The sequence below is a fragment of the Oncorhynchus mykiss genome, chromosome 13, assembly GCF_013265735.2.
Source record: "Oncorhynchus mykiss isolate Arlee chromosome 13, USDA_OmykA_1.1, whole genome shotgun sequence".
NCBI classification, from domain to species: domain Eukaryota; kingdom Metazoa; phylum Chordata; class Actinopteri; order Salmoniformes; family Salmonidae; genus Oncorhynchus; species Oncorhynchus mykiss.
Window position 1 is genome coordinate 16798256 of NC_048577.1, and position 25638 is coordinate 16823893.

A 25638-nucleotide genomic window follows, 5' to 3' on the forward strand; every position below is an offset into this window, starting at 1 on the left:
AAAAGAAAGTTATTGGATTGAAGCTCCTAGTATATGAGAGTTTAACTCTAGGATATGAGAGACGTTTTCTCTTGCCTCAAACAGTGTACAAATGGAATGGATGATTAAACTGCTTCAAGCACTCTTATTTACCTTGAATAACTGACTTCTTTACTATAGTGAAAGCATTTCATCACTAATATCCACACTACCTCAGGGTTTCTTCCTCAATGCAGGCAGACACAACAACAGCTGACAGTGTAACTACTTCAGTACCTAACCCCCTCTCTGATAGTCAAGGAATATTTCAGACTGCTGCTATCTTCCATCAGCAAGCCAAAACCCCATTAGTGTCAGTTGCCTTGGGAAGCGTTGTGATATTTCATAAACTGCTACTCCAACAGCAAGAGCGAGTATTAGCTCTCTACTGTGCTGCTGAAGAAACTTCAGCTATGTTTTGCTCAGAATTGAAATTCTGAAGGCAAATTAAGTTTGGTCTTTTTCTCAGAATCTCCCTTCACTTGCAACACTGCTTCTGGCTCTCTCTGTCTCACGCTCCCTCAACCCATTGTATCCAGACCAGAACCTAAACACCAAACACCAGATAAACAACCGTCTCCGTGGACAGGGGCTGATGAGGAAGAAATCACTGAATAGAAATTAAGGAAGAAAGAGAAGTGCCTATTGTATGGCGGTGTAGCCAGGTTGAAACACCGCAATTGAATGCTAATCATGACTACAGCTTCCTTCCTCACAGACACTCATGAATATGTATTCATTCTAGGTTTTGGATTAACAAAAAAGGCGCCTTGGAAATCAGACCAACTGAAAGAGACGTTATGGTTTGGAGGTTTGATTGAATGCATTTCTGTCTGATTGTACAGTCTTTCTGTAACACTCTCACACCAGAGCCTTAGTACTTGAGGATAGAACTAAGTGGTGAAAAGTAAAATGGATTCATAGCCTACATACAATACCAGACAGGAGCTTGCTATCTCTTCAATTTATACTTGGCAAGCAACTCAGTCAGACAGCATTCTGTATCTTTGCTGTAATGTCCCTGCCTGCCGCGGACATGAGAAGACTCAAACAACATAACGCAGCCCTTGGGAGCTCCCTAGTGCTCGAAGGCCCATTCCATATAAAAATATCCCTCTCCAATCAGTCATCGCCCCATTCATGTCTCCAACTCTTTAAAAACAAAATATCCTGTACAAGATATCAGCACGCCCTCATGCAGTGTCTGTCTCTCTCGTTATTCTACTTTGTAATCATCGTGACCGTCTCTCCCCAGCACTCAGGAATGAACTGGAATGAGGAAAGATCTTGTTGTAATTTAAACCGGTTAATGCTGAGTGGGTGTGGACTTTTTGCAGTCTTCAGATTGAAATAATTAGGTAATCACAGGGACATGGTAGCTATTCTTAGGCTCATGTGAACATGCACACACAATCAGTACGGAAATGTAGCCTGTCTATACAGCGTTTTTGAAAACACCAGATAGGCTACAGAAATAAACTGTGTTTTACACCTGCATTTTGAGCTGAAAGTCATTAATGTTAGCAGCCAACATCAGCTAGGGATATATAGTGTCACTTCTCTTGTGTCCAGAGCAAGCAAAATCATACGGCCTATTTTTAACGGAGGTTACAGGATCATAAGGAAAACATGTCTGTCTGCATCATTCCATCCCTTTGGAGGGCAGCAGGCTTGCAGAGTGCTTGTTGTCAGCCTGGTTGCCCTGTTATTCCTCACAAATGTCATAATAAAATGACCATAATATGTTAAATCTTCATCCCATAATATTGAAAGCAGCGGTCTGTGTCAAAAACTGCAACGCTGCTGGGTTTTCCACTCTCAACAGTTTCCAGGGTGTATCAAGTATGGTCCATCACCCAAAGGACATCCAGCCAACTTGACACAACTGTGGGAAGAATTGGAGTCAACATGGGCCAGCATCCCTATGGAATGCTTTTGACACCTTGTAGAGTCCATGCCCCAAAAAATTGAGGCTGTTTTGAGGGGGAGGGCAACTCAATATTAGGAAGGCATTCCTAATGTTTGGTATACTCTGTTTATAGCCAATAGGCACCCAAACTTGGCCTTTCTGAAATATGAAATTAGATCAATCAAATCACCACGTAGCCTGTTCTGGAAAAGATGAGTCAGTAGTAAATCTCTAGACTGTATTTTATATTGATGATAAACGTAGATCTACTCTGTTTGTCCACCTTTGTGCTCCAATGCTGATGACTGGTCATTGGTCAACAATCAAGACGTGCAACCTTTTGGTTCTGAAGCATGGCCGAGAATTTAAAGATGACCAGTGAAGGCAAATGGGAGTGTGCTCTGCTCTGGAGTTAGCTAACAGCTCATTTTGTATTGCTAAATTATTTCCAGCTTCCTGGATTCCGGGCACATCCACATGTTTTTACATTCGTCATATTTCATTTCAAGGTAGTCATAAATTACTAAAGGTGTTAGGCCCGCAGGCATCTGTGAATGGTTTGTTTCCATTAGCACCTATCAATAACTGGTTATTATGCTGGTGTTATAACACAGGAATGTTTTTTTCTCGTATATTTAGTTTGCATGTTATAGGATCAAAGGCCCTCGAGCACCCTAGATTCCTGTAGTTATAAGGGTGAGAAAGCCAAGATGTACAATAACAGGGCTATTTCACATGACGTGGTTCAAAGCCAAGATTATTTAATTAGGTCAGAAACCTACCTGAAGATGTGGTTGTGGTTGGAAGCAGGTGTCGGTAAATAAGTCTGTAGGTCTGTCTGTCCATACATTGAACTGCCTGTCTGTCTGTATTTATCTCAGTCTAAACATATTTTTTTTAATTTACAGATCAACGGACTATGGATCCACCTATGAGAGGATGAATGACAAAGTGGGATCTAAGACTGTGCTGAGTTACCTGTATGTCTGTCCATCCAACAAGAGAAAGGTAAGAAAAACTTCAAATTAGTGATTTTCAATAACACATAACTGACTAAGACTTAATGACATTTAGTTGAGTTAACTAGAACTGAATTGTTCATTGTCCATTCTCTGCTGCCACTAATTGTTATTTCTGATCAAATCAAATGTTAACTCGAAGTGAAGGTTAGACGGTAGACTCAAATAAATATGGTTTGAATAAATATTTTCTTTCAAGCTTTTAAATGTTTTTGTAGTTTGTGAGATAACCAAAGTTTAATGACCATATTTAGCAATTCAAGATTGCTACCAAGAAACACTTACTCATACTGTAGTTATGGCCTCAGGACATTTACCATGACACAACACAGAGACCAAAAAAATACCTTTTAGAAAGACAGAACATATTCAAGAAAGAATCTTGTTGTTTTGTAGATAAATGCTGAAGCTAAACTAATTGAAAAAAGTAGGCGCATCTTCTCTGAGCAAAGTTTCTTTTTATTCTGGGAAGCAGACCATCTTTTCCACATTATAACACAGGTGTCTCAGTCTCTCCTGAAAACTTTCTAAGGGTCATGTTAAGGTTCGTCACTAGCAAACCGTCCATGAATAAACTTTTCTCTGTTGGTAATGTGAAGGGAAAAGGGCCCCAGCTGGCTTTCTGGGCCTCCTGAAGAGTCAAATCAGTCCATAGATCACTAGCGCTGACCCTGAAAATCCCTCCATGGAAAGAGATGGTTTGTGGGATACCGAGCTGATGGACTTAACCCAGGTCAGCCTTGAACTCAGTAATACCTAGGTCTGGCCCTGTGACTATTTTCCCACTGGCCGGCCGGACTTAGCGATAGACCCTATGGTCTAGTTGAAGGTAGAGTATGCCCATTCAGCACATTTCCCAGGTACAGGGATATAGGCTAACCGATCCAAAGACACACAAGATATGTGGACAGGCAGCAGATTTCCTGCAAGGGCTTTATCATCTCCCTTTTAGGGTGATAGACTGAGGATCTTGTAGTTTTCTTTACCCCAGTTAGGGAATTACGTTATAGTAGAAGCTAGTCACGAGGTCCTATGATGTCCAGATGCCCTCGTCAGGGCCATGTTTTGTAGACAACCACTATTGACCTCTGGCTTCCACCGATCCACGATCCTCCTCACCTTCTCTCTTATCTCATTATCGATGGATGAGTGCAACTCTCTACTGGATAAGCTGGGACGTTTTCTCCTCATTGCATTCCAGTGGCCAAGCATAACATGTGTGTGTAGCATGGGAAAAACACCACGAGGATTATCTCTATATCTGTTGAGATGAGGCAGTAATGACCCTTAAATCACCATGACAATATATTTGTGTATTTAATGCCTCAAGGGTGTTTTTTTCTCCCACGTGAATATAGCATTACAATCGATTGGTTTCCACTCAACAATATTCTGTTAACGTCAGCGACTATATCCTCATGTTGTCTAAAGGTAAAAAGACAGAGGCTTGACCTTTCAAGGAGCAGATAATAGATTTGAATGATGGTGCTGACATTTATCTTCACGCTTGTGAAGAAAACACCCATCATGAATTGCCCTTATGCATGTTCAGCCTTATTCCGAGGTCTTCTGCACAGTTTGACTCACAGCCACTGATATTAAGGAAGAGTCTAGCATTCTCAACATATGTGTTAAGGTTTTCTTCAGGTGAAGGTGAGGAGAGGCGGACCAAAATGCAGCGTGGTTATTTGTATACATCTTTAATAAAGATGAAAACACAAACAGTATACAAAACAATAACCGTGAAAAAACCTAAACAGCCTATCTGGTGCAAACAAACACAGAGACATGAACAATCACCCACCAAACACTCAAAGAATATGGCTGCCTAAATATGGTTCCCAATCAGAGACAACGATAAACACCTGCCTCTGATTCAGAACCACTCCAGGCAGCCATAGACTATTCTAGACAACCCCACTAACCACTATCCCATAACCTACAACAAACCCCTAGACAAAACACACCACATAAATTACACATGTCACACCCTGGCCTGACCAAAATAATAAAGAAAACACAAAATGCTAAGACCAGGGTGTGACAATATGAATATAATTAAAAGGCATGGAATGAATAGACATTCTATTTCTATGGTTGTATCTAGAGTGATATCCCAATTCACCAGAATGTAGCCTTTTTATACCTTCCCTACAGACTGCTCACTCACAGATAGGTCGCAATTGATCTGGGTTTGACAAGATTATTCTGCTGTGAGAAATCCTCTCCTCCGCTACTCCCCTTGTTTGTGGTCAGCAGATAGCTCAAGCACCGTCCAACAGCAGGCTTCAGCCCCTCAAACAACACAGCAATGACTATCACACTCCTCGCTTGATGATTAGCTGGACTCCCACCAACTAGCTGAACATCAGCAGATGACATGCCGAGGTTATCCCTCCAACCTGTATTGATCTAAGTTTTGTTACCAGCCTCACTCCTCTTTATTCCCGGGACATCAATTGGCAAGTGGATGTGGAGCAAAATCTTAATTACCCGGCCATGCGATGGTATATTTGATGACATGAAAGTTATTGATGATGATGTGAGCTGTTACATAACCTCCCCTCGTGGAACTTTGTGCCTGTTAAAACTGATTCAGGAACAGATGGACATGCCCATATCCATATGATCCACATAAACAATTTCCGAAAGGAAATGAATTCAATCTACTGAGAGATGGGTTATGAGAAGGCTTTTAGTCCAGTTATGGTATTTGTCCAATACATTTTTCTACATTTTGTAAGAGAAATTATGTTTAAATAGGGTTTATTATTGAATATGTCACATGGCAAATAATATTTACCCGTGCAGGAATATAAATCAGGTTGGTTTAAGATGAATCATCTTTGGCCATTAATTAATACATTTCCAGACTTCTCCAATTCCTTTTACTCTCAACATATAAAGTGTAATATTGCACCTTCCAATAAATGCAACAGTGATACAGGGGATATACAGAGTACAGCTATACACACAGCTATACAACAAGCCATCAATAGAGATATGTCTTAATATGAAATGTATTACAGTAAATATAAAGGGAGCCTGGTTGAAAAGGACTCACCTAAATTATTATTAGAGAGCTGAGAAACGTTCAGGGGTGAAGAAACATTGATCCACCCAGACCCTTCAAGGACCTCTAACATTTGTACTTTCCCCTCTAAGTGGTGAGACAGAGAGAAAGGTCCTGACAGAAGAATAAAAAATGCAAGGTGAAATACAATTTCCACTCATAATAAATGCAGTCGATTAATACAATATTATGAGAAATTATTAGACCTGACGTTAGAAACTATTTAATTACATGTGACAAGGCCCTAAGACTCTGGGAGAAGTAGACGGGGCAATTCGCAGTCCCTCGTCCCTCAGTGAGGGCAATGACAATGGCAAAATTCGAAGGTGAGGTGAACTACAAAAAAATCGAAGAAACATATTTTTTTTAAGAAAAAAACTGGCACAGATTCCGCAGTCTGTTTATTGGCTTTAATGAAAAACAATTGATCTAAATCACCACCAGGGAGGATTCCTAGTTAAAGCTGGGGAAAGAGGGGTGGGAAAGATTCCTAGTTAAATCTGGGGAAAGAGGGGTGGGAAAGATTCCTAGTTAAAGCTGGGGAAAGAGGGGTGGGGATTATTCCTAGTTAAAGCTGGGGAAAGAGGGGTGGGGATTATTCCTAGTTAAAGCTGGGGAAAGAGGGGTGGGAAAGATTCCTAGTTAAAGCTGGGGAAAGAGGGGTGGGGATTATTCCTAGTTAAAGCTGGGGAAAGAGGGGTGGGAAAGATTCCTAGTTAAAGCTGGGGAAAGAGGGGTGGGAAAGATTCCTAGTTAAAGCTGGGGAAAGAGGGGTGGGGATTATTCCTAGTTAAAGCTGGGGAAAGAGGGGTGGGGATTATTCCTAGTTAAAGCTGGGGAAAGAGGGGTGGGAAAGATTCCTAGTTAAATCTGGGGAAAGAGGGGTGGGAAAGATTCCTAGTTAAAGCTGGGGAAAGAGGGGTGGGGATTATTCCTAGTTAAAGCTGGGGAAAGAGGGGTGGGGATTATTCCTAGTTAAAGCTGGGGAAAGAGGGGTGGGAAAGATTCCTAGTTAAAGCTGGGGAAAGAGGGGTGGGGATTATTCCTAGTTAAAGCTGGGGAAAGAGGGGTGGGAAAGATTCCTAGTTAAAGCTGGGGAAAGAGGGGTGGGAAAGATTCCTAGTTAAAGCTGGGGAAAGAGGGGTGGGGATTATTCCTAGTTAAAGCTGGGGAAAGAGGGGTGGGGATTATTCCTAGTTAAAGCTGGGGAAAGAGGGGTGGGAAAGATTCCTAGTTAAAGCTGGGGAAAGAGGGGTGGGAAAGATTCCTAGTTAAAGCTGGGGAAAGAGGGGTGGGAAAGATTCCTAGTTAAAGCTGGGGAAAGAGGGGTGGGAAAGATTCCTAGTTAAAGCTGGGGAAAGAGGGGTGGGAAAGATTCCTAGTTAAAGCTGGGGAAAGAGGGGTGGGAAAGATTCCTAGTTAAAGCTGGGGAAAGAGGGGTGGGGATTATTCCTAGTTAAAGCTGGGGAAAGAGGGGTGGGGATTATTCCTAGTTAAAGCTGGGGAAAGAGGGGTGGGGATTATTCCTAGTTAAAGCTGGGGAAAGAGGGGTGGGAAAGATTCCTAGTTAAAGCTGGTGAAAGAGGGGTGGGGATTATTCCTAGTTAAAGCTGGGGAAAGAGGGGTGGGGATTATTCCTAGTTAAAGCTGGGGAAAGAGGGGTGGGGATTATTCCTAGTTAAAGCTGGGGAAAGAGGGGTGGGAAAGATTCCTAGTTAAAGCTGGGGAAAGAGGGGTGGGGATTATTCCTAGTTAAAGCTGGGGAAAGAGAGGTGGGAAAGATTCCTAGTTAAAGCTGGGGAAAGAGGGGTGGGGATTATTCCTAGTTAAAGCTGGGGAAAGAGGGGTGGGAAAGATTCCTAGTTAAAGCTGGGGAAAGAGGGGTGGGGATTATTCCTAGTTAAAGCTGGGGAAAGAGGGGTGGGAAAGATTCCTAGTTAAAGCTGGGGAAAGAGGGGTGGGGATTATTCCTAGTTAAAGCTGGGGAAAGAGGGGTGGGGATTATTCCTAGTTAAAGCTGGGGAAAGAGGGGTGGGGATTATTCCTAGTTAAAGCTGGGGAAAGAGGGGTGGGGATTATTCCTAGTTAAAGCTGGGGAAAGAGAGGTGGGGATTATTCCTAGTTAAAGCTGGGGAAAGAGGGGTGGGGATTATTCCTAGTTAAAGCTGGGGAAAGAGGGGTGGGAAAGATTCCTAGTTAAAGCTGGGGAAAGAGGGGTTGGGATTATTCCTAGTTAAAGCTGGGGAAAGAGGGGTGGGGATTATTCCTAGTTAAAGCTGGGGAAAGAGAGGTGGGGATTATTCCTAGTTAAAGCTGGGGAAAGAGGGGTGGGGATTATTCCTAGTTAAAGCTGGGGAAAGAGGGGTGGGAAAGATTCCTAGTTAAAGCTGGGGAAAGAGGGGTGGGGATTATTCCTAGTTAAAGCTGGGGAAAGAGGGGTGGGGATTATTCCTAGTTAAAGCTGGGGAAAGAGGGGTGGGAAAGATTCCTAGTTAAAGCTGGGGAAAGAGGGGTGGGGATTATTCCTAGTTAAAGCTGGGGAAAGAGGGGTGGGGATTATTCCTAGTTAAAGCTGGGGAAAGAGGGGTGGGGATTATTCCTAGTTAAAGCTGGGGAAAGAGGGGTGGGGATTATTCCTAGTTAAAGCTGGGGAAAGAGGGGTGGGGATTATTCCTAGTTAAAGCTGGGGAAAGAGGGGTGGGAAAGATTCCTAGTTAAAGCTGGGGAAAGAGAGGTGGGGATTATTCCTAGTTAAAGCTAGGGAAAGAGGGGTGGGGATTATTCCTAGTTAAAGCTGGGGAAAGAGGGGTGGGGATTATTCCTAGTTAAAGCTAGGGAAAGAGGGGTGGGGATTATTCCTAGTTAAAGCTGGGGAAAGAGGGGTGGGAAAGATTCCTAGTTAAAGCTGGGGAAAGAGGGGTGGGGAAGATTCCTAGTTAAAGCTGGGGAAAGAGGGGTGGGGATTATTCCTAGTTAAAGCTGGGGAAAGAGGGGTGGGGATTATTCCTAGTTAAAGCTGGGGAAAGAGGGGTGGGAAAGATTCCTAGTTAAAGCTGGGGAAAGAGAGGTGGGGATTATTCCTAGTTAAAGCTGGGGAAAGAGGGGTTGGGATTATTCCTAGTTAAAGCTGGGGAAAGAGGGGTTGGGATTATTCCTAGTTAAAGCTGGGGAAAGAGGGGTTGGGATTATTCCTAGTTAAAGCTGGGGAAAGAGGGGTTGGGATTATTCCTAGTTAAAGCTGGGGAAAGAGGGGTGGGGATTATTCCTAGTTAAAGCTGGGGAAAGAGGGGTGGGAAAGATTCCTAGTTAAAGCTGGGGAAAGAGGGGTGGGGATTATTCCTAGTTAAAGCTGGGGAAAGAGAGGTGGGAAAGATTCCTAGTTAAAGCTGGGGAAAGAGGGGTGGGGATTATTCCTAGTTAAAGCTGGGGAAAGAGAGGTGGGAAAGATTCCTAGTTAAAGCTGGGGAAAGAGGGGTGGGGATTATTCCTAGTTAAAGCTGGGGAAAGATGGGTGGGAAAGATTCCTAGTTAAAGCTGGGGAAAGAGAGGTGGGGATTATTCCTAGTTAAAGCTGGGGAAAGAGGGGTTGGGATTATTCCTAGTTAAAGCTGGGGAAAGAGGGGTGGGGATTATTCCTAGTTAAAGCTGGGGAAAGAGGGGTGGGGATTATTCCTAGTTAAAGCTAGGGAAAGAGGGGTGGGGATTATTCCTAGTTAAAGCTGGGGAAAGAGGGGTGGGGATTATTCCTAGTTAAAGCTGGTGAAAGAGGGGTGGGGATTATTCCTAGTTAAAGCTGGGGAAAGAGGGGTGGGAAAGATTCCTAGTTAAAGCTGGGGAAAGAGGGGTGGGAAAGATTCCTAGTTAAAGCTGGGGAAAGAGGGGTGGGAAAGATTCCTAGTTAAAGCTGGGGAAAGAGGGGTGGGAAAGATTCCTAGTTAAAGCTGGGGAAAGAGGGGTGGGAAAGATTCCTAGTTAAAGCTGGGGAAAGAGGGGTGGGGATTATTCCTAGTTAAAGCTGGGGAAAGAGGGGTGGGGAGGATTCCTAGTTAAAGCTGGGGAAAGAGGGGTGGGGATTATTCCTAGTTAAAGCTGGGGAAAGAGGGGTGGGGATTATTCCTAGTTAAAGCTGGGGAAAGAGGGGTGGGGATTATTCCTAGTTAAAGCTGGGGAAAGAGGGGTGGGGATTATTCCTAGTTAAAGCTGGGGAAAGAGGGATGGGGATTATTCCTAGTTAAAGCTGGGGAAAGAGGGGTGGGGATTATTCCTAGTTAAAGCTGGGGAAAGAGGGGTGGGGATTATTCCTAGTTAAAACTGGGGAAAGACGGTGGTATTTTTGTTGCAGTGAAAGAAAACACAGCAGTTTGGGCTGTGACACTATCCAAGTCACGCTTTTCCCTTCTCCTTCTTCTGTCTGGGTTTAGTAGTTTATTATTAAAGCCGGTGTCAGGTTAATGTCTTATTGCATTACATCACAGAGAGAAAGCCTATCTGAGCTATGTATGTCTTATTAAATAACGTGTCTATGGATTACTTTGAGAAAAAAGGCCCTGGTTCTATATAGTGGAAATGGCTTTTAAGGATATATCTGTGTTTTGAGAGTAATGCACTTTAATGAAAATGTCTGCTTTACATCCCACCCCAAAAATAAATCATATTATACCAAGATATAGATACTACACCAATAAAGTCAGATTTTGTTACAATGTAGTTTTGCATTGCTATTATGATTTTAGTTTTACAGATCTTACTCTGTTATTGCTTTCTCAATAGGCTAATTTCTAACAAATATGCAACAAAACATTTGCAGTACATTTGCACTGAATTCATGATGAAATGAAAGTAGAGACTGTGTAATTCCTAGCATGGAATTAGAATTCCTGCCACTGTGGTAACATAGAGCATTCCACAAAGACATTATTCTTTATTGCACAAATATTTGTTCTTTCTTATCACAAATTTATATATTGTTCAAAACAAATAGCATTGCCTAAACATGTAGTCACGCATGGTAAATGCAAAGTTGTGGAGTTCTCTCTTGCTTCACAGCGGTGTTACAGAACACCATAGCACAGCAGCCTATTGATCTACAGTATATTCTTAAAACTTATCCTATTCTTTAACATAGCAACTTGTTGTTGCAGTTGTGTTGTGGCCCCCTCATGGTTGACTTATATGTCCACAGGGGTATTCTGAACCACCTTTATCTCATTAAAGGGAATGCATCTGGACAGGGGTGACTGAAAGCCAAAGTGCACCAAAGTGTAGACCTGTGCGTGCACTGGAAGAGGCCAAAAAACCATGGCAACAGAGCACGAGAGGCACAGTTGTAAAATGAAGTCCAAAACAAAGTGAAGGTGTTAGCGCTAGTAACAGCATGCTGCATGCCAACCACTAGACCTGGAGTGCTGACATGGTGACCCTTCTCTCTCTCTCTCTCTCTCTCTCTCTCTCTCTCTCTCAGATAATGGTGCTGACAGACCCTGAGTTTGAGAGCAGTGTGCTCATCAGCTCGGATGAAGGAGCGAGCTATCAGAAATACCGCCTCAGCTTCTACATTCTAAGCCTTCTGTTCCATCCAACACAGGAGGACTGGGCTCTAGCCTACAGCCACGACCAGAAGGTGAGCTCCATGTCATTTTTTTCACCACAGTTGGTTGTTTGATGCAGTATGCTTTGGATTTTGAACTGTGATACACAGTCGGATAAAAGTCCAAGCTATATATTTTTTTACCGTATTTCCATCTCGGTTTCAACGGCCCTGTATTGGTTTATTGAATATTCTTCTGCCATGATTTCATGATTTATTTAGCTGGAGGTTTTGATTAGAATATTGATTATTGTTATCCATTTGATGTTACCTTATTTAATTACCATGGCGATATATTTAGAGCATTGAAAATGTTTGTGTTATAACATGATTCCAACTACACAGTAACTTTACTTGTAACTACTAATGAACTTTCAAATATTCATTAGAAGATGTCAGCGCTATAGGCCTGCAAACCACATACAGCGACTCTGCAGTCCTATACACCTATGCTCTCATCTGTAACCTTCACTGTACAGTAGTATCATGTTGAGGAGATCTCTGTACCCCCCACTCACACACAGGTCACATCCCATATAACCCCCTGTGAAGAAGACCTACCATTATGGCCAAATGAGTCTTACCTGGCGACCAAGATGGCTATCACATAGGGGAGTCTGGTTGAGGTGGAGGAGGGAGAAAACTGACACCTTGGGTTGCTAACTGACCCCAATATCGGTCATAACAATGAAACCTGGACAGATCCAGAGGTTGTAATTTGTTACACTTTCGGTCTGTGATGGCCTTCATTTTAGAATGCCGTCTATACGAATTTGAAACAGAACCTTTTGGGCTGATTAATGTACACTATAGATGTTGGTGAAATTTTGTTTGCATTAAAATGATGAACCATTGTGGACATGGAACACCCTCAGAAGACAAACCTTTGTGGACATGGAACACTCTTCGACAACATACTTACCGTTCTGATGAAACGATTCCTTAAGCACTGATTTCAATGTGGAATCCAATGGTGATTAGTAAATTAGATCATGTAGTATATTTCATTGAGAGTCCATACAAGTGCAACTTTAAAACAGTCTGTCCTGTACTGATAACAAGCTTTGTCAGGTCACTTTACTATTTGTCTTCAGTCTTTTTGTATTCAATGCAGGTCAATCTTTACCTCTTTCCTCAATGTCTTTTCTATTTCGAGTTCTAGAACTCTGGGTGACCTGTCTTGACTCTTATCTCAGAATGTGTGCTCAGGGTAAAGACATTACTATTGATGTAGCTGTTCCTCTCTCTCTCTCTCTCTCTCTGACTAAGGGCGATACAATTAGTTCGTTTGTGACACTTCTCACAAAAGTATGTGGGTGGAAAGTGCAGAAACAACTCAAACATAATACAGAACCATTTTTCTTCTTGTTCTCCTTTGTTCCTCTGTGGCTTTTCCATTGTTCAGGTCTCCTAATTGACTTCAGTATTAGAGCTGCTTGTGTTATAAATCTTTTGACAAGAGCTGTTATGCTAGACAACGTCAGGCCCGGGTTGTTGAGTGCAGTTCAGTTATTCATGTAACACCCTCCCTGCTGTTAGATTCAAAGAGAGAAAGCATAGATTTTTTTTTTTTCTGAACGTGTTTATAATCTGAGAAGTATTGTGTTGGGGGGTGTAGGAAGCTAGTGGTGGAAGTCTCAAGGGAGAAGTGAAAAAAAAAACTAAAGTCCCCACAATTCAAGTTGTATTCCATTCTTAACATATTGCATCTCGGCTCACACACCTCGTTGGACCTGTGAGACAAGGCTTTGGGTCCCTAATGGATAGTATAAGGGATATGTTCATCAAAACGTTAACTTGGTGGGACCGTTGAGTTCAAGTATTCAGTACACATTGCAATTGTCACGTGTGCTCCCTCTCCGGCCTCGAGGTCACCAGGCTGCTCGTTATGGCGCACACCTGTCACCATCGTTACGCGCACCTGCGCATCTTCTGACTCACCTGAACTCCATCACTTCTCTGATTACCTTCCCTATATATGTCACTCCCTTTAGTTCCTTCCCCAGGCGTTATGGTTTCTGTTTCATGTCTGTGTATTGTTCTTGGTTTGTCATGTTGTATTATGTTGTGTTTATTTATTAAAAAACTCACTCCCTGAACTTGCTTCCAGACTCTCAGCACACATCGTTACAGCAATTACTGTGGTCACTTGGGGATATGGGGTTTTGATTTCATTATTTATTTAGAAGTGTTAATGAGAGCAGACAATTCACCTCAGAAAAAGCTGCTAGTGTAGATAAAATGACATTAGCACAGAAAGACAATGAACATTGATTGTACAAAAATATCCAGTTTATGTCCATGTAACTATTGCCAATCTATGATCTTAGTTCCCTCAGCACCAGTCTCTGTGTTTAATACCCTTATTCAGGTTTCTGGTGTTGTAATCAATTGGTTTTGGGTATGTCAAAAGGAGAACCCCAGGTGTCTGACATAACTTTGTTTTCCCCAAATAATGTTCCTGTCAGCCCCCTGTAGTCTCCCACTCAGACACACAATGTCAGATGAAGAACGTCAGTCTACCGCATTCTGTACAACAACCAAATCAGATAGTTGACATGTTGGAGATGCATTTATTCACACTTCCTTTCAACCTTTGAAAAAAGTGATCAAAAATGTTTCCCTTCGGATGTATCAACAGAAACAGGTCACATTTCTTTACACAGTCAAACGAGTTCACAGTATCCAACGTTCCAAGATAATAAAAAATAATAACAACTCACAAGTGAATTTGGATCACCTGCATACACTATTTTCAGCCTGGTCACCCAGCACCACAATTACATTGCAGGCAACCCTACACACCGCCTAAGCCCCATTTGGGTTATTTGTAATTCCTTCCATTAGGGGAAATAATCTGTATTGCCAGACAGCGCCGCTAGAATAAAGCATCAGTGTATGTCAGGTTTATTTGTGACTTCTCCAGTCTCGTACTCACTTGCCCTACATTGCGTATGGGGATTTGATTGGCCCCTTGTCTGCATTAGGTTTGATAGCAGGATTACTGTCAATAGACAGTAACTAAATGTTGTTGTAGTGGGGGGTCATCCTGCTGAGGATAAAGCTGGAGAAGGTGTTGTGGAGGGAGGTCTTCCTGCTGAGGATAAAGCTGGAGAAGGTGTTGTGGAGGAGGTCTTCCTGCTGAGGATAAAGCTGGAGAAGGTGTTGTGGAGGGGAGTCTTCCTGCTGAGGATAAAGCTGGAGAAGGTGTTGTGGAGGAGGTCTTCCTGCTGAGGATAAAGCTGGAGAAGGTGTTGTGGAGGGGAGTCTTCCTGCTGAGGATAAAGCTGGAGAAGGTGTTGTGGAGGAGGTCTTCCTGCTGAGGATAAAGCTGGAGAAGGTGTTGTGGAGGAGGTCTTCCTGCTGAGGATAAAGCTGGAGAAGGTGTTGTGGAGGGTGGTCTTCCTGGTGAGAATATATCTGGAGGTGTTTTTTTTTGGAGGATGTATACATTTTCACTACAGCAGATGGATGGAGGTGTGCTGTTACATAGAGATAGGAGTGGGGAGCCAATGTGCCAACAACAAGGAAACAGATTGTTGCGTGTGTAAGGAACACAACTTTTTTGTCGTTGTCAGGCCTCTCTTGCCATGCACCTGTGTTCCTTTGGTGAAATGGTGGAGGTGTGACATCCTTTTTGTTTTTCATCATGTCCCGGGCCTCTTTAGATTGAGTTTAAAGCCCCAGTTGATGGACTGCCTCTTCAATTCAAACCATAGGATGTACTCTGTGTGTGTGTGTGTGTGTGTGTGTGTGTGTGTGTGTGTGTGTGTGTGTGTGTGTGTGTGTGTGTGTGTGTGTGTGTGTGTGTGTGTGTGTGTGTGTGACAGAGAGAGGGAGTGAAGATGATGAATAAACACTTTTTTATCGGTTTTGAAACAGGGCCTCCAGAATATTCTCACTTTGTTCTATCAATTTACATTCCAAACCCCCAACTATCTGAGATTTCTTAACACTTAGTCAAAATCACTTATTTTCAATTAAACTTATCGGCCCATATTACAGTGACAGTGAGGGAGAAAACACACTTTTCACGGTTTTCATACATACCTTCCCTGAGCTGGCACTGATGGTGATCTGACACTTTATTACACCTCTCCCACTCCCTCTCTTGTTTCTCCCTGTCCCTGCCTTTTGAATCCCCCTCTTCTCGTCCGCCGCAGACAGAAGTCCATCATTATTCTGTGGGGAAGACATAATAGTCGACTTGATGGATTCTGCCTCTTGCTGAACCTCGCCTCTTAACTACAATCCAACAGCCTCGTTCTGTAGCCGGCTCCACTTTCCTATGTCACTATGCTCTGCATTTTTTTCTTGTTTATCAGTATGATAAAGTCTCCCTCTGAAGGAGAGCGATAGTGAAAGATGTAGTCATTTTGAAACCATTAGTGTTTACGGTCATTTGAACCTGCCAGACGCAGCATTGCTTTCCTCATCATCCATTTGAAATAGGGGATTATCAAAGCAGCTTCCTTTTTCAGTGGAATGTCAATGTGGACTAGAGTTGGTCTGTACTGGAGTTGGTCTATACTGGAGTTGGACTATACTGGAGATGGTCTATACTGGAGTTGGTCTATACTGGAGTTGGACTATACTGGAGTTGGACTATACTGGAGTTGAACTATACTGGAGTTGGACTATACTGGAGTTGGTCTATACTGGGGTTGGTCTATACTGGAGTTGATCTATACTGGAGTTGGTCTGTACTGGAGTTGGTCTGTACTGGAGTTGGACAACACAGGAGTTGGATTATACTGATGTTGGATAATACTAGATTTGGTCTGTAGTGGAGTTGGATTGTATTGGAGTTTAACTATACTGGAGTTGGATTGTACTGGAGATCGTCTATACTGTAGTTGGTCTACACTGGAGTTGGACTATACTGGAGTTGGTCTATACTGGAGTTGGTCTATACTGTAGTTGGTCTACACTGGAGTTGGTCTACACTGGAGTTGGACTATACGGTAGTTGGTCTACACTGGAGTTGGTCTATACAGGAGTTGGACTATACAGGAGTTGGACTATACTGGAGTTGGACTATACTGGAGTTGGTCTATACTGGAGTTGAACACACTGAAGTTGGACTATACTGGAGTTGGACTATACTGGAGATGGTCTATACTGGAGTTGGACTATACTGGAGTTGGTCTATACTGGAGTTGAACACACTGAAGTTGGTATATACTGGAGTTGGACTATACTGGAGATGGTCTATACTGGAGTTGGACTATACTGGAGTTGGATTACACTTTGTCGAAACAGAATACTATACTTTGTTGCTGTTGTGCAGGTTTGGTCTTTGCTAAGACTTTCTATGAGATACTTAAAAACTCTTGCGACGAGCAAACCCGTATCCGGGAGCGTAATCATAGCCTCAAATGCATTAGCATAACGCAGCGGACATAAACTTTTCCTATTCATGAAAATCGCAAATGAAATGAAATAAATGTATTCAAACACAAGCTTAGCCTTTTGTTAACAACATTGTCATCTCAGATTTTCAAAATATGCGTTACAGCCAACGCTAGACAAGCATTTGTGTAAGTTTATCATGGCATAATGCTATGCTAGGCTCTGCTGGCAGCAGGCAACATTTTCACGAAAATAAGAAAAGCAACCAAATTAAATAATTTACCTTTGAAGAACTTCAGATGCTTTCACTTAGGAGACTCCCAGTTAGATAGCAAATGTTCCTTTTTTCCAAAAATATTATTTTTGTGGGCGAAAAAGCTCCCGTTTCTTCTTCATGCTTGGCTGAGAAATCGACCGAAAAATGCTACTACTACAATGCCAAACTTTTTTCAAAATTAGCTACATAATATCGACAGAAACACGGCAAACGTTGTTTAGGATCCATCCTCAAGGTGTTTTTAACATATATATTCGATAATATATATCCGTCGAGGCAGTTGGTTTCTCATAAGAAGCGATTGGAAAAATGCCTACCTCAGTATTTTACGCAAGATTTTCTCCGGGAGACCCCATGTGACCACATGCTATATATGGTCCCTTACAGCCATTCTTCGATGGAAATGCCTAAAAAGACGTCACAATGCTGTAGACACCTTGGGGAATGCGTGGAAAATGTAAGCTTATTCGTAGCTCATTCGCAGCCATATAAGTAGTCATTGGCATGGATTTTTCGCCTGTAACATCAGTTCTGTGGCACTCACAGACAATATTTTGCAGTTTTGGAAACGTCAGAGTGTCTTCTTTCCAAAGCTGTCAATTATATGCATAGTCGAGCATATTTTCGTGACAAGATATCTTGTTTAAAACGGGAACGTTTTTCATCCAAAAATTTAAATAGCGCTCTCTAAATCCAAGAGGTTAACCTCATGTACTGTAGATTTGGACAGCAAGACAAATTGTACCCTCAAAGGTGTAATCTACATTATTGATATTACTTTTTCAGAGCATCAATTCCAGTATATCTAACCTGTAGTGTTATGCTACACACCAGGGAGTAATTATCTACCTTTCCCGTGACATTAACAACCAAACACAATGAAAACGCCCGGAGAATGCTTTTTCATTAGCATTTTCATTCGCTCTTCGCTGCAATTCATTCCCACATATATACCACTTAGACATACATTCAGTGCCAGTTTAATTTGGTTGGGGAACCTTTGATGCCCTTGAGGCTTAGAATGTATTTGTTTAATGTGGCCCAGAGATTGGCTGTTTAGGACAACATTAGTATTGTCCTAATTGGAGTGTGAAATTATATGGGGTCGTCATTGCACAAATAGTGCAGAAGGAGGATAAAAAATGTATAGTTCAAAAGTGCTGCGTTCACCAGAAAAAGCCTTAATGTAATTTCCCGTCCACCTCCCCCCATCTCTAGTCGCATGCCCCGTCCACTCCCCCACATTTCCCCTAATGATCATGACTTGCCCAGGAGCCAATTTTTTTTTTTTTTTTATTTATTTCACCTTTATTTAACCAGGTAGGCAAGTTGAGAACAAGTTCTCATTTACAATTGCGACCTGGCCAAGATAAAGCAAAGCAGTTTGACGCATACAACAACACAGAGTTACACATGGAGTAAAACAAACATACAGTCAATAATACAGTATAAACAAGTCTATATACGATGTTAGCAAATGTTAGCAAATGAATCACCCTTTCAATATGGCATATTCCATGTACACTTAGGTTTAGTATTGTATTGAGTATGAAACAAACATTGTAGATAATGTTGACAATATGTCACAGTACAGCCTACTTTGTAGTATACTAGTTTGTGTGACGCAGGTAATTGTTAGAAGGAAATATCCTCTGAAACCCAATAGGATACAACATGTTGTTCAACTGTGCCGTACACTTTCTTAGAGAGCAAGGTGACACAGAAGTATAAGAATCGTGATTTTATGAAACATCAGGGTGCATTTTGGATGGGGAGCAAACTAAAGTCATGGGGGCTGAATAATGAAAGAGGGAACACCCCTAAATATTCCTTGTACCTTTTGTCTCTCATCCTGAGTAGAGTGATAGATGGACCCTTATACCCCCCCCACTCCCCCCCTATAATCCTCTCTCTGATATTCAGAGGAGTCGAGTTCGGCAAAAAAGCTAAACGTACACTTCAAGGGCATGTGAAAATATCTGGAGGATAGCTTGGCTTCTTTGGGAAACACAGGGATCATACTGAAGAGGTGCGACCCACATATGGACAAACCCATCATCAGTCTGTCAGGGTCTTAGGATTTGGATGGTATTATCAGTCTGGATGAGAGAGGCAGGCTGGGAAATGAGAAAATAACACTCTGACTGTCGAGAAAAATGGCCAAATAACTTTAGTGGCAGAACTAAGTTGTATAAATGGAGAAGACTCAGGGAGAGGTAAAATGTTGCAAATCACTAAGGTGTTATATCATCAAAACAACATATACGGTTGTTCTCTTGACACTTTCTACCTCAGTAACCTTGGTGATTAGGTTTCTCCAATACTTGTTGCTTGCCATTGTTTTTGCTTTTCAAAACACACAGGCCACAAATAAATGTGACGAACGTTGGTTGTTGGCGCTTAGCTGAATGGATCATTTTTCTCCATTCCTTTCTCCCAGGGGGGCAGCTACCAAAAATCGAATCAGGAAATGGTAGGAATCAGCCTTGTTGAGCGTGCCACACAGTCCCTCCAGTCCTTCTATAAGCAAACATTGCTTGACTTAATCCGCCCTAATGATGCCAATGTACGCAGTTAATTATTTTCTACACAGAATCGTATCGCCACTAAACATTAGCCCAAATGCAACGAGGGACATCTGTCTCAATAAACTATGCAGAGTGAGAAAAGAAACAGAAAAAAATGGTTTTTCTGTCTTCATTTGAATTAAATTGACTGTTCAAAAGTGCATAAAAATGCAATTCTGTGGTAATAATAGTAATATGTGGGATATTGCCTTTCTGTGGATGGGTTTCAGCTCTGGTCGTTAGAGGAGTCTCCTTCAGATAAGCTGGTTTAAATCAATCCTTGTCTAATAGGAGTCTGTACATTTCTAAATCCCAGAGTGCTTTTGCTTACAGGATCTCTTGTCATTGTAATCCGTGGCTGACACCTTTCTGCTGCTCAATACTGATTCTTCCTTCTAAAACCTCTGTTTCTGACATCGACAAGACTTAAATAGATGTACTGTAATACAGAGAGAGCAGTAAACCATTTTTCTGATTTAAGAGCTTGTGTTGTGTTAGCAGAAGCAACATCTGCCCCTTATGTGTGTTCCCAGACCTGTAGCCAGGAAGTAAAAGTTTAGTATCCAACTGTGGTTGTATTATATAATGTGGTGCAGACTCTGCAATGGAACACACTGTATGACAAAATGGCTTCCTTACATCAGCAGTTTCACTCCTCCGCATAAACTGATCATGGAAGATGATGTTGATCTTGTGCCAAAATGGCCCCCACAGTCTCCAACACTGCAGTGCATAGGCCCACTTTGTCATGACGCGACCGGCAAGGTGCTGTGGAGTGAGACCCCAAAATGGTTCCTCCACAATAAAAACACACTCCTGTCTATTCATTTATTAACAGTATGTGCTTATCTATATCCAAAATATCCTCCACCACCACCGCAATGCCTTCCTTCTCCCACACATCGTAGACCTGGATGTGTCCCTGCAAGGTATTGCTGGTCCAGAGACAAAATGGCTGCTCTTCCTCTTCCTCCACTGTGGTGTATTTCTCAGCTCAAAATCCTTCCAGATGGCAGGTATCTTTAGTGCTCAGCCCACTTGTCAGCTGAAGCTGAAACAGGTCGGCTCCCGTTGCAGTTCACTGGATCCAGCAGGTCTTCTCAGGACACCTTTAATGGACTTTCATTTGAAACACACTGTCATGACAATGACAATGACAATACAGACCTTTTTGATTTGATTTGATTTGACAATACAGACCTCCATATTATCTTTAAAAATGTACTAATAAGTGCCCATATTGCCTTTAGCAGTGGACTAATAAGTGCCCATATTGCCTTTGACAATGGACTAATAAGTGCCCATATTGCCTTTGACAATGGTCTAATGAGTGTCCATATTGCCTTTAACAATTGACTAATAAGTGTCCATATTGCCTTCAGCAGTGGCCTAATAGTGTCATTTTCTCTGCGTTTACCTCGTAGCACTTCAAAGCACAATTATTCCTAATTGGATAACAATGCCTAAGTACTTAGTTGGGTATTATGAATTTGCATTGTGAATCACCACATGTTTTTCACAGTCTAGACATGCAAAAGTAATATACTTACTTACACATCCACACACATTATTCCACCATAACATGAACCTTTTAAAGTCTCTTTACGCACCACTAAACTACACCTATAAAAGGTGGATGGGTCTGAAGGTTGTTGTTGACTAGTTTGCAGAGGTATTCAACCGAGACTACACATTTGGTGACATTGTGAACCAAAGCAGTTGCAGCACAGTTTGAACGGCTGCTATCATTTGTTATTTAACTGCGGTAGTGCAGATGTGTGCCCTGTTAAGATCCATTGAGGGACGGTGGTAGGTAATACGTAGGAAAGTGGGGAAGTGCAGGAAAGTGGGCTCCATTAGCGTGTGATTTTCCGCTTACATGTTTAGCGATATGTTATGCTGTATGAGAATACATGCTGTTGCCATTGCAGCGTGTTTCATTTTTATGTGTCTTCAAACTCTGAAGATTATTACTTTCTAGATTAATTAACTACATCAAACTCTGGTGTTCATTACAGAGTATCAGCTCTACTGTACAGTATATGGACATAGTTTACATCCCAAATTGCACCCAATTCCCTATGGGGCTCTGGTCAAAAATAGGCCACTATATAGGGAATAGGTTGCCATTTGGGACTCAACACGGTCTTATTTCTATAGAGCATACAAGGGAGGGGTGACAAGTGATGCAGTAGTTTGTGCTCCGGAGCAGACCATTTTACACGCCCTAGCAAAGCTGGTTAGGCTCTTTTTATGTTACCCAGAGCGTTGGTGACTGCAACTGTGCTGTTGGCAACACATTAATTTGGCTTTTTTTGCCAACGTTTACTGACACCGGCCATATTCAACCGGTGTTGAGCGTTCGTAAATTTGCCAGTTATTCTGCGCTCTGGCACACTACGAGAGTGCTCTGAAATCGGAGTAGATAGCCAGAGTGAATTTACCAGCTACATCTATTGACAGTTGTCGAAGTGACATCATAAACATTCTATTGAAATAGTTACTTGCATAGAGGAGTATTTTGTTTAAACAAGTAGCTAGCTAGCTAAACAATTAACCACAATCCCAACTAATAATGTTACTACCCTGCATGAATATGCAGGTAACTAACCAACCAGGTTCAATGTTAGCTAGCTAATATTCGGCTATAACTAGCAATGCAAATGGCTCTGAGATAGAAATAATATTACTACGCAGATCACATACGTAATGTTACCTAACTAACCAGTTAGCTAACGTTAGCAGTAGAATTTAACTTCAAATGAAAATGACTTTGACTAAATTAAAAATGTGTCGTGACTTTCTGAAAAATTTAGCTAGCTAGACTCTCTTACCACTATACGTGGATTGACGCATCTCCCTCTCTGTCACGGTTGCCATGGTTGCCCTTAGTTTGAGGATGTAATCCGGAGCCTTCAGTGTTCTCTTTTTGACTGTGTCTGCATATTTGCAGTCAAATGCCAGAATTTTCCCCATCTCCTTAGCTATCAAAGTCTAATTCCACTGATTTCAAAACTCGGTCCTCTAGAAAGTGGAGAGTAACACTGATGCAGTTCTACTACGTGATATCTTTCAAAAAAGCCACGTTAGAAAGTATTACCTACACATACTGACCAGTTCATATTATAGACAGAAACCTGCTACATGGCAGACCAATTCAAACTCATCCCTTGGGATGTCCAGCCCACTCATTATCTCAGCCAATCATGGCTAGAGGGAAGGTTGCTAACTTTTGCCATGGATAAACCAACTAGGCTCGTAATTTATCAATTGTATTCATATTTACAGATGACACATTCAAGTTCACATGTTCAGGAAGGCATTTCTGCCCCAAAAAAAGCATTTTTATTTAAAAAAAAGGTTACATTCAAATAGTGCTCCTGTGAAGTAGTGACACGCAACATACGCCTAGTCACCTATTGTAAAGTATTGTTTAGGCTTCAACTCTAGGCTTCAATATGTAGCCTGAAGTATGGCACCAACAAACTTGACAAGTTCTGATACTATTAGCTTGCAATTCCATTTTAGATCCTTCTATACTTGAGCTGCTACTGTATAAAGTTAATAAATATGAGTTTATTGTTGCCCTGTAGCACACTGTAAATGAAGCCTCCTGTTACTAATTTGAAACACATTCTGCCATCTGCCTTCCAAATGACTGACACTTTATCCCAGGGCTCATACAGAGCTCACAGTAGACTAAACATCCACAAGACCCAGACTGTTGTCAAATGATGCCACCCTGTTTCCTCTATGTCAATCAGGATCCAGTCATCACCTAATAGCCACTACCATAATGAATAGATAGTGATAGTACAGTGTTCACAAGCATTTGTTGGTAATATCATGTACTGTTTCTATGTACAGCTACTAAAAGAGATCATGTTGAAGGGATGGCTGTCTAGATTGACCACAAACTGTATAATACAGCTTCTATACAGGTCCACTCTGACCAAGACACTCTCAGACTGGCCAATAGACTGTCAGACTGGCCAAAACAATGTCAGACTGGCCAAACTTTTCCTTGTGGAGACATGACTTACAGCTTTTGATGTATCAGTCACAGTAATATGCTCACATTCACTCATAAAAAAGCACCTCCAGATATGAAATTGACTATTCCCATCTAAATGATATCAGTCATATGGACAATGTTAAAATAAATCCAATCTATTCCTTCCTTTAAAGACAAAGGCATAACATTTAAGATGACGCCGGAGAGGATGGCTGACATGCTCCTAACCAACTGTCTATTTTGTTAGTTTTTTTGCATCGTTTGTAACTTATTTTTTTACAAATTTTGTACATAATGTTGCTGCTGCCATCTCTTATGACCGAAAATAACTTCTGGACATCAGAACAGCGATTACTCAACTCGAGCTTGACAAAGCTTTTTCCTTTAATGAGTCCGACGAGAAGGTTATACTGCTTTCCCGGGAACAGGCCCAAATCCCCTTCATTTGCGTGAAGAAAAGACAGAGAAAAAGGGGTTGGAGGTCGGGCTCCCTTCTGAGAATTCATAGGCGAGCGAGTAAACTTCCACTGCCATCCATTCTGTTGGCCAACGTGCAATCATTGGTAGATAAAATCGATGACCTACGATCAGGATTATCCTACCAACTGGAAATTAAAAACTATAACATCTTATGTTTCACCGAGTCATGGCTGAACGACGAAATGGATAATATAGAGCTGGTGTGATTTCCCATGCACCAGCAGAACGGAGAAACTACATCTGGTAAGACGAGGGGTTGGGGTCTGTGTCTATTTGTCAATTTCTTTAAAAAAATAAATTATTTCACCTTTATTTACCCGGGGAAGCGAGTTGAGGACAAGTTCTCATTTACAATTGTGACCTGGCCAAGATAAAGCAAAGTAGTGTGACACAAACAACAACACAGAGTTACACATGGAATAAACAAGCGTACAGTCAATAACACAATAGAAAAAAAGAAAGTCTATATACAGTGTGTGCAAATGGCGTGAGGAGGTAAGGCAATAAATAGGCCATAGTAGCGAAGTAATTACAGTTTAGCAAATTAACACTGGAGTGATAGATGAGCAGATGATGATGTGCAAGTAGAAATACTGGTGTGCAAAAGAGCAGAAAGTAAATAAAAACAATGGGGATGAGATAGTTAGATTGGGTGTGCTATTTACAGATGAGCTTTGTCCAGCTGCAGCGATCGGTTAGAGGCTCAGATAGCTGACAAACAGCTGGTGTGCAATGTCTTATATTAAAGAACTCTCAAGGTATTGCCCGCCTGAGGTAGAATACCTCGTGATAAGCTGTAGACCACACTACCTACCAAGAGAGTTCTCATCTATATTATTCGTAGCCGTCTACTTACATCCACAGACTGATGCTGGCACTAAGACCACACTCAAGGCCAGAAGCAAATAAGAAAATGCTCACCCAGATGCGGTGCTCCTAGTGGCCGGGGACTTTAATGCAGACAAACTTAAATCCGTTTTACCACATTTCTGTGCAAGCAGAGGAAAAAAAACTCTAGACCACATTTACTCCACACACAGAGATGTATACAAAGCTCCCCCCCACCCTCCATTTGGCAAATCGGATTCCTGCATACAAGCAAACACTGAAGCAGGAAGTACCAGCGACTCTCTCAATACGGAAGTGGTCAGATGATGCGGATGCTATGCTACAAGACTGTTATGCTAGCACAGACTGGAATACGTTCTGGGATTCATCCAACGGCATTGAGGAGTATACCACCTCAGTCATCGGCTTCATCAATAAGTGTATTAACGACATCGTCCCCACAGTGACTGCACGTACATTTCCCAACCAGAATCCATGGATTACCGGCAACAT

General features: G+C 41.9%; 1 protein-coding gene across 1 annotated transcript in view; it reads left to right on the plus strand.

Moving 5' to 3' along the window:
- The window catches only part of LOC110485785 (VPS10 domain-containing receptor SorCS3), a 213159-nt gene that overhangs the window by 118889 nt on the left and 68632 nt on the right, over window positions 1–25638 (plus strand). Inside the window, exons 3-4 of the mRNA XM_021556952.2 lie at window positions 2836–2935; window positions 11481–11639. Of these exons, the coding sequence (XP_021412627.2) occupies window positions 2836–2935; window positions 11481–11639 (259 nt within the window). The remainder of the gene's footprint in view (window positions 1–2835; window positions 2936–11480; window positions 11640–25638) is intronic.